This window comes from Haliaeetus leucocephalus, unplaced genomic scaffold (assembly GCF_000737465.1).
Source record: "Haliaeetus leucocephalus isolate CR32 unplaced genomic scaffold, Haliaeetus_leucocephalus-4.0 Scaffold317, whole genome shotgun sequence".
In the NCBI taxonomy this organism is placed as follows: Eukaryota; Metazoa; Chordata; class Aves; order Accipitriformes; family Accipitridae; genus Haliaeetus; species Haliaeetus leucocephalus.
The window spans coordinates 9,272,263-9,282,347 of NW_010972753.1; the positions used below are offsets into that span (position 1 = coordinate 9,272,263).

Here is a 10,085-nt window from a genome sequence, read left to right on the forward strand (position 1 = left end):
TTTTTTAAAAAAAGACCAAACAAAACCCCACAATCCATCCTTTCCCCAAGATAAAGAGGTTTTAACCTCTGCTGCTTGAAACCCACCTATATATATATGTCATCTATGCCCACCTCCTCTAAACAAGAGATAAACCCCATATGTAAAAGTCAAAAAACCTCACATAACTAAGAGTACACAAGGGAAAACAGGCAAGTGGTGTAACATAACGAGGAATAAGTCCACAAACAGGCTGGCCTTAATGAGCTGAGATGGATGCATGAGGAAGCTGGTTAAGAAAGAGGCTTGCTAGACTCTGGAGGAAGTGTAGCAAAGGCGGCTGTTACCAAATGTAAACATATTCTAACAAAGATTAAAATGGCTTCTGAGAATTGTAATACTTCTGAATAATGCAAGTTGAAAAGGTTTCTCAAGAGAGTTTGCTTTTAACAGCTGCTCCATTTGAACTAACTACAAATGTTACTCTCCCTGAAAACTGTTAAATGTGGGCTTTTATTTTTCAGAACAGCACCACACCAGCATCCTATGTTAAGTGTCCTAAATAATTTAGTCAGGTATCTTATTTCTGTTATTAAATTCTTAATGAATTTGAACTTCTTGAATCCATTCACAAAGAAGAAAGAAGGCAGCAAATTTAAATAGATAACACTGGTCACAATTTTAATTTGTCTTTCCTCCCATTTCCTTCAATGTGCTAGAATAATAAACATCACATTTGTCCATATTCACATTGTTCCACTTAACAAAACATATAAACACATCCCTGTGAACTGAAAATCATGACTACATGGATGTTTCAAAGGAAACATATCAGAATTTTCCACTGAAGATTTTATATAATGAATGAACAAACTACTTAGTGTTTCCTGAGAGCCTGATTTTCCTTCCTGCCCTCTTCTGAAAAGTTTAATACCGCAACACAGAAAGGAGTTTATAAATTAACAACACTGATCTGGTCATTGTGCAAACAGGATCAATATCGATGACTGACCACAAAAGTTTCTGACCATGCTCAATAGTGCTGTGGAGCCAAGAGTCAGTTAGGAACAAGATTACCCTCCAATACAGCATCGAAGAGAAATTTTTGAAAATATCGAAACAATACTCCTGGCAGGCAATGACAATCACTTGTTTTGATATGTTTCACTGGACATGAGGCTAATATAATAAAAAGTCACACAGTAAGTAGATTTTCAAGATGCAGTGGTTGCATACCAAGATAAACTATGAATTTGTTTCTGCTGTATGTCCTTCTAACCAGATGATTACCAGAATTCTACTTCACAGATTGATACTTTGGTGTTCCAGGGACTTTTGTTCCACATTACTGTATGCATTACTTATCTATTGTGCAATCAATGAAAATAAATAAATCTCAATAAAATAAGGTTGAAGGATTTGTGATGAGTCCCATTTTAATATACTTCTAATTAGTTACCTGAGGTTCTACATCAAGTATTGCAATTAGTCCCTGCTCATGGATCTTTCGTATTGTTTCCAGTTTTGTCCCATACATTGCATCCTCATGGCTGCCATATTCCAAATATTCATTGTTTGATATATCCTGCATCATTTGGTCATGTGATACAAAGTAGTAATTTTTCCCATTTTCTTCATCTTTCTTTGGAGGTCGGGTTGTGTCTGAAAATACAAAATAAAATTATTTTTAGTACAAAAGCAATATTAAGCTTATATATGACTTTTTGTTTGGTTTATCAATACTTATTCACTGAATGGTGACCTGTCAAATCACATATAGAACAACGAAGCATGAGCTTGAGGTAGGCAGAATAACAGGGGCTGGGAAAAGCAGGAGTCTGGGGGATGTGTGTTGGGAAAAGCAGGAGATGAAGGGATGTGGAAAAGGTAAAAATCAAAAGGTAACAGAGGAAGAACAGAAGGTCATAAATAACCTTTACCTGGTCAGGACTATAAGACTCTATCAGCTGCTTTCAACAGCAAACAAAGGGCACATCTCACAGTTTTTATAGTTTCTAAACAATTCAATTAACATCTCCATTTTACCCCAGGGGCCAGTACTGGGCCCAATCCTGTTCAACATCTCCATTAATGATCTGGGTGATGGGGCAGAGCGTACCCTCAGCGAGGATGCCAATGATACAAAACTGGGAGGAGTGGCTGATGCACCAGAGGGACCTCCACAGGCTGGAGAAAGGGGCTGACAGGAACCTCATGAAATTCAACAAGGGGAAATGCCAAGTCCTGCACCTGGGGAGGAACAACCCCATGCACCAGTACATGCTGGGGGCTGACCAGCTGGAAAGCAGCTCTCCAGAAAAGGCTCTCTGGCGGGTCCTGGTAGAACACGAGCCAGCAACGTGTCCTTGTGGCAAAGAAGGGTTAAAGGTGTACTGAGTTGCATTAGACAAAGTATTGGCAGCAGGTGGAGGGAGGTGATCCTTCCCCTCTACTCAGCACTGGTGAGGCCACGCCTGGAGTGCTGGGTCCAGTTCTGGGCTCCCCAGTACAAGAGAGACATGGACAGACTGGAGAGAGTCCAGTGAAGGGGCATGAAGGGACCGGAGCATCTCTCCTTTGAGGAAAGGCTGAGAGAGCTGGGACTGCTCAGCCTGGAGAAGAGAAGGCTCAGGGGGATCTCATCAAGGAGTACAAATATCTGAAGTGAAGGCGTAAAGAAGATGGAGCCAGTCTCGTCTCAGTGGTGCTCAGTGACAGGACAAGAAGTAATGGGCACATACTGCAGCACAGGAGCTTCCATGTGAATGTAAGGAAACACTTTTTCACTGTGAGGGTGGCTGAGCACTGGCACACGTTGCTCGGAGAGGTGGTATGGACTGTCCATCCTTGGAGACATTCAAAAGCCACCTGACCATGGTCCTGGGCAACTGGCTCTAGGTGGCCCTGCTTGAGCAGGGGGGTTGGACCAGATGACCTCCAGAGGTAGGGATCTCAACCGTTCTGTGACTCTGTAGGCCATCTGCTCCTCTTTTCCCCACAGTCATGCTGAAATCCACTTGCTTCTCTTTCTTCTAATATTCCCTTACAAACTGATTCACTCTCGTATTTTTCCACTATCATATTTATGTTGGTGACATATCTGAAACACCACATCTCTTCCCAATCTAACCCCGTATCTTCCAACAACCCTATCATAATTTCAACCAAAGTATCAAAAAATTGAACTTATCTATTTTTAATTATACCTATTACTGTTCTGAGGATTAATTAACAATGTTCTGAGGATTAATTAGCATATTTCAAAGATGAAAAGTTCTATAGAAATATTATAGATCATAGTTATTATTTTAAGGAATTCAAGAACAATGGGTTATATAAACCATATAATATCACTATTCTACTCACTGCTGCCTCAGGTCTACTGAACTTATATTTCCCCCAAACCCTCTTCTTTTGTAAAAACACTTCTGTATTTTCCTTTTCCTTTTTTAATTAAATTCTTATGAGGTTTTCTTCTGAGTGTGAAAGTGTAAGTCTAAAAAGTGGATGAGAGCCTGATTACCTGTGGTCAAGAGAGATGAAAGCTACTTAGCAATAACATACTTTTCGAATATATTGCTTCTGCAGACCGATGTGGTAAGAGATGTATGGCCTACTAATCCTTTTAATTAACTACCACTGTGTGTGACATGACCTTTATGATCAAGTTTTCAGTAGGTAGCTAATTTCTTCATAAAGCATTCCCCAAAACTTCACACCCAACTTAGGGCCTACCTCAAAAGCTACCTAATCCTACCATGGTATTTTAAAAGAATGCAGAAAATGCAGTAAAATCCATCCCTGAGAGTTGGAGAGAATAAATTCAATTACCTAGAGTCAGCTGAAAGACAGATCAGGTTCCCATAATACTTAAAGTGTACGTGATATATTTTATATGATCTATTTATATCACTAACATAAGGAAGTAATTTGGGTCTCTAAACACCAGCATAAAGAGCTATTTTAAATGCCCTAAATGCCTTAAATCTGAAATATCCATATAGGACTATTAGATGTAGCACAGGAATCAATGGAGACCATCGCTCTTCTGGAGTGGAGCTGGAGGCCAAGTGATGTCTAAAACAGGCATCTAACCATCAAACTGATGCTTTAACACCTGAATTTCATCCTGATTGGCAGTCTAGTCTTTTTAGTCTTCTTATATAATCACTGAAGCCATTTCAGTGCTTCCACAGAGCAGGAACCTAATGCAGGCAATCTAAGGCATGGTCGTCATGGTATAGGCGAGTCCATTTTCATAGGTATTTGAAGATAAATTAACTAGTTCAGCTTCTACCTCCCCACAGCAATACAGTTAGTACTTGAGAGAGACTGGGTGAAAAGCATACCATAAAGCATTTATTACTCTTTGTTTTAGTTCTTTGTAATGGAGAACATATTTGCTGGGTTACTGCTCCCTACCCACCACATAATCTTGTCTGTATTGAATAACATAGGTACAACATACATCACATACTCCTGGCACCCCGCTTTTAAAGTATCTAATCCAGGATTTTATTGTCTAGATATAAACAGTAGCGTGACAAACAGTGCAGTTTCACATTGCTGCTGGGGCGATCTAATGGCTCATGCTTTCAAAAGAGCTAGGTCTTTCTGTTTTCCTTCTGCTGGCACTGGTCTTTGTCTTAACTCCTTAGCGAGCAAGCCTGGGGAACTTAAATCAGCAGCCAATTAATCCTTTTCCCCTTCCAAATAGAGAAACAGGTAAGTTCTTAAAAATAGTACTTTTCAGCAACAACAAAATCCTTATAGGTAGAAGAAACCCTAAGTGCACTTTTAAAGTAAAGCACTAACAAGGTATAAAGAAAATGGAATTAATTCATAATGGTCATCAGTGTCACTTCTTGGCCATCTATGGGGTTTCTGAAGTCAGCCTGAAATAGTGGACAGAGTTAGCTGCTGGATGCTCGTTTCAGAATGCCTAGCTTGAGGAAAAAAGGGTGCATCTCCAAGAGATCACGTAGCAGGATATGCAATTCCTGCCATGCTACTGATAGAGATTGTCATGAAGGGAAAACACTCCTGTGCTCTTCGTAACAACCCACTTGTAAGCAGTGAAGTTACTTGTGTTTTCTTTTTCTTATTGTCATCTCTAGAAACTTGAAGTTATTTTAGTATAATACCAGTCCTCGAGGCTAGGCTATGAAAGGTAATTTAAAACATTCAGATAAGGTACACCTTAAAGATTTTCTTTAAATCCAGTTTATATTTCTTCTCACAGGAATTATACACAGTTTTAAACATCAAGGCTGTTCCAGTCTTACCTGAACTGTAAATGTAAAATTAGCACAGAAAAATGAAACATTTTTCATTCTAAAAGTTTCATTCTAAATTAACAAACATTTGGGGTAGAGAGAAGTATGCTTAACAAGAAGTTTTGTGAATACTAAGAAACATCGAATGTAGAAGTGGTGCTACTTACTACCCACCCCGCCCTGCCCTGAAAACACAAAAGAAGAAATATACCCAGTCTTATCACAGTTCCCACCCTTAAGATAGGATTCGTCTCAGCAGAACTGAACACATGTAGTGGTACAATGGGTGTGTTGTCAAGGATGATACAAACAATTTTGCAGTACATTGAACACTGCTACTTACGAGGAATGGGGTAAGCAAATCTGTCCGGGTGTTTTGTGATGAGTGTGTTTTTTATGTGTCTTCTTCCAACACCGTGTGCACCTAATCCACAACACAGAAATGAATTATGAATTTTCCACTAGAAGAGTTTCAAAACCATGCTGTTACGTTCAGAATAATAACTCAAAATTACCTAGTAAGACTAGTGTTTTCCTTTTGAATGCTGGCAGTTTTACTACTTCTTCATATGTGACGAGATCTAATTGATCAAACACTAAAACACAAAAGAAACCCCCACAGGGATAAGAAAAAAAGGCATATTAAGCGTGATAATTAATTGTGCTACAAATTATAATTTTAGCAAGTTTTAGATTTACAATACAACGTCATATGTTATGGAAAATAAAACCATTTCATTATGCAATTTTAACAAAAGTGTTCATTTAAAAAACTGTTAAGAAGCAGTAACAAAGCTACTGAAATGCTCAGGAAAGTTTGCATGTCCTTTCATGCAGTATTCAGCAGACCACAAAAATTAGCTAAAATGGCATGCCATTCACGTTTGCATTCCTAAGAAATAGCAATACTAAATAAAAATCTGTAGACAGTGACCAACATGAATACAATATGAGAACATCTATTTACACTAAAGATAGGGATACTTTCATAATCATGTTTTCACAAGGTCTATGAGAAATGTATAGAGAAGACTGTTAATACTTTGCGGTATTTAGTCTTCAAAACTACCACCACATTAATAGTAATTAGAGTTCTCTTTAAACACACGTGCTAGTTAACTTGACATGCTTTCAAAACTTGTGACAGAATGAAGAGTTCTAATGAAAAGCGATGGCATTACATAAAAGAACCTCCACCATATTTAGGGAAAAATTGTAAAAGTATTATTTCAGAAATAATTTCAACTGCAGTTGAAATTGGATGAATTCCATCATGCCTATCAATCTATTGTCAATTGCCAAGATATATAATGATTGACAAATCAAGTTTTGTTCATTGAAAACAGCTTAGTCCTCCTGTGCGCAATAACACATAATCTCTGGTAATTCTTGCAGAATTCTAATGAAAAAGAAGCCAGGAGGCAGTTAATTATACTTGTAAAGATTACAGCAATCAGCAGTTGTGAGCAGAATAACGAACAAGAGTTTTCAGTTCTGTATTTATGCACGATATAAAAAGAAGGGAGGAGAGACTGCATCTAAAGTATGGGATCTTTGAGTGTTTCCAAGTCCTAAGCTGGTGCATTCACCTCAACTATATCCCATCCATCTTTTAGGATGAGTCCGGATATATCCCTCTCCCTTTCCCCCTATCCAAAACCCCTTAGGAAAGCACGCAGTGGCAGGAGCTTTAGTTTGCTTGCTCCAGAAGTCCCCAGCCACCAAGATCAGCATTAACACTGTGGAGCCTACCAGAAAGCACATGCTCTTTGTACTAAAGTCCCAGTTAAAGCAGCAAAGGGTTTAACTTGATGTATTTCTTTTTTAGGGCAGATTTTTCAATTCAATGGCAGTCTTTTTACCCAGAGAAAAAGTACATCTACTTCAATTTGGTCAAAGTACAAATTAGTCAATCGTCGTACTCAACTCTTTAAGACCTTGAAAAGATACAGATATGAAAACTTCCTAGTCCATTTGAAGCATTTTGAATTTCATCCTAAAGAAGAATCTCTTTCAACCTTTCCCCAAATATTACAAGCAAGAATTTATATTTTTCTAGTATTTTTCTTCCATTCCAGAAACATGGAATTCTTACTGCTGTCCTTTTTGCAACTTCACACTATTTAAACTAATTAATAAACAATTTCATATTAGAAAGGGTTAAAGATCTACAACATGTTAAACAGTTTTACCATTCTAACCTTCTAGGCCTGCAAGTATCTTTTCGCATTAAAAAATAATTAAAAAAATCAATCCTTTATTTTCTTCTTGAACAAAACCACGTTATGTTAGATACAAACAACAAGAACAAACAACAGAAATGATACATATTAATGCCTTCATCACAAACCAGCAGCATGGAGAAGATGTGTTTCAGTCTACATGGATTTAACTAATGATTGTAGGGTTTTCAAATGCAAATGAAAAATGATTAATTTTTTAATATACACAAGATATGAGGAATACAGGGCACATTTAAAGACTGAACTTTAATGCTTCTGTGTTACTAGCTAATAAAGAAAAGGAGTTCTTGAAAGGAAACAGTAAGAAGCAAATAAAGAGGCATTGTCACTTGACAGGTTACTTACATGCACAGAGGCCATTGGGAGTAAGACAGCATGAAAAATGTACAGGGGTCATTGAGATATGGCTTGTAATATATTAGTAAAATAAAAAGTATATGCACAAAATAAACTTTACCATGCAATAGTCTAAACACAAGGCAAATAAATCACATTAAGAAATGATAAACATATTTTATAAAAGCTTGGCAATTTTCTACATTATGCATAATATGAAGCATCGTTCTAGTATGTTCTAAAGAGTGTTCTTTTATGAAGTCCTGCAATAACATTTCAGTAAAATAAATAAAAAAATATATCTAGATATCACTGCAGTATATCTCTAGAGCATTTATAAAAATGTCAGTGAACTTAATAATGAAAAATATTTTATTTTTTCTGTGGGCTTTGGTTTAAAACTGACATTAAAATGATAAGATGTATGATTGTGAAATTGTCTCTTGAAGGACACAATAATATCAAGTATGGAGGAAAGAAAAATGGGATGATATTTTTCTTGTAAAGGAGAATATATTTGCTTTTAATTATAAAAACTAACCGGAATATTCTCTTTACTTCATAAACTATGCCTGATTTGCAGAATAATTTCATTTCCAGTTCCAGTAATATCCCAATATATCACACTACAATCTTAGCTCTCAAATCATTAGCTAGCCACACAAATCTTAGCTGACTATGAAGTATTTTACTAGGTCGTTTCTCAGCACCCCAGTGCAGTCTCATCCCTAAGACAAAAATAACAGGGAAATCCAAATAGATTACATACTGCTAAATGATTTGTTGAATTTTATACTAAAATAGAAGAAAAATAAATTCTACTTTCTTGTAAGAGCAACATTTCGACATCTGGATTAGACTTCTCAGTTCCAAATTAATGATACTTATTTTGGAACCGACAGAAGAAAAGATCTGGTTTTTATTCTGAGACAGACACACTGAAAGATTGCAAAAGCCAGCGTTGCCAGATTTCTGACTAACAATACCAGACATGATAGAGTAGTTCAGAGAAGGTAACTTCAGTACCACCTTAGTTAAACTTAAACTCATGCGAGCACCATAGCATTTCAGTGAACCTCCTTATATCCTACATTTGGCATCATTCCCTGGCATATTACTGGCATCACCTGTAATGACTCAAGGACACTAAGATCAATAAACATTTCTAAGAGAAATCTTGATTCCAATCTGCATTTTCCTTAACTTTTTCACTTCTTAGGGGGAAGGGGAAGTGTCAGATGGTATTCGGAAAAGAACAGTTTCTTTTATGGTCATTGTGATAATTTTTAATGTTCATGTTTCTAATTTTTGGCAAACACCGTGCTCTGATGTAAAGTGACTAACAGCACTGATAGTGGCAAGCACTGAAGCAGGCAAACTGACTCCAAGTGCTGTCAACCTTCTCCAAAATGTCCCCCCTACATCAAGATAGGAAAGTCTAGATTGCCTTCCTTTCAGGGATTTAATTGATAGGAAGTCTTTGGGCTAGTTTTGCTCCTAAAGTATTGCCTGCTCCTTCTTCCCTCGCCATTCTCTTTCCTTTGCTTATTCCTTTGTAGCATGCCAGGCTTAGTCACACTGACATTATTAACTCTGTAGTTGCACTGTGAACTGTATTAAGAAATGTGTCTGCCCTAAAGAAAAAGAATCAATGTTTTTTGTTGGGTTGTTCTTCAGCTAATCCATTTAACAGCACGGCCACGCAAAGTTATATGGCCGCACCTGAAGGGAGTAGCAATGCTGTGGGAATGTATGCTGGGAGCAACTGATAATACTTTAAAACCAGTACTGTCAAAGACTTCAGGTCATAAAATCCACGTTTATTCTCAACAGTTTTTGTTAAGGTCATAATTAGTAAAACATGGTTTACTGCTACTGCGATGAAGTGGAAACATTAAAACAAACAGAATACTAAACCAGCAAAAGGAAGAAAACAAGTTAAAGCTTTTAATCGCTACCTGTAAGGGTTTTCAGGGTAAAGCGTAATTTTATATTTAACTGTGAACATCTGAAATGTGATGGTGAATTAAGGACTATAAATGACAATTACTGTTCTTTGACTTTCTTAGAGTTTATTTTCAAATGACTTTTTTTTAAGTAAACATAAATTCTGTAGTACTGCTATATTATGAGCTCTGATACTGCGTACAGATTGTACAGGTAATGAGAAATGTGAAAATAGAGATTTATATTGTTTGATTCATGCATTCAAGAATGCAACTGAACCCCCCCCCCCCCCCCCCACAACACA

At 37.1% G+C, this 10,085-nt stretch overlaps 1 protein-coding gene across 4 annotated transcripts in view; it reads right to left on the reverse strand.

Moving 5' to 3' along the window:
* CASK (calcium/calmodulin-dependent serine protein kinase (MAGUK family)) overlaps window positions 1-10,085 on the reverse strand; it is a 133,328-nt gene that overhangs the window by 8,292 nt on the left and 114,951 nt on the right. For all 4 annotated transcript variants that reach the window (XM_010571367.1, XM_010571366.1, XM_010571365.1 and 1 more), the window contains 3 exons: window positions 5,771-5,851; window positions 5,599-5,679; window positions 1,439-1,641 (listed from right to left, as the gene is read on the reverse strand). In XM_010571367.1, coding sequence (XP_010569669.1) covers window positions 1,439-1,641; window positions 5,599-5,679; window positions 5,771-5,851 — 365 coding nt within the window. The remainder of the gene's footprint in view (window positions 1-1,438; window positions 1,642-5,598; window positions 5,680-5,770; window positions 5,852-10,085) is intronic.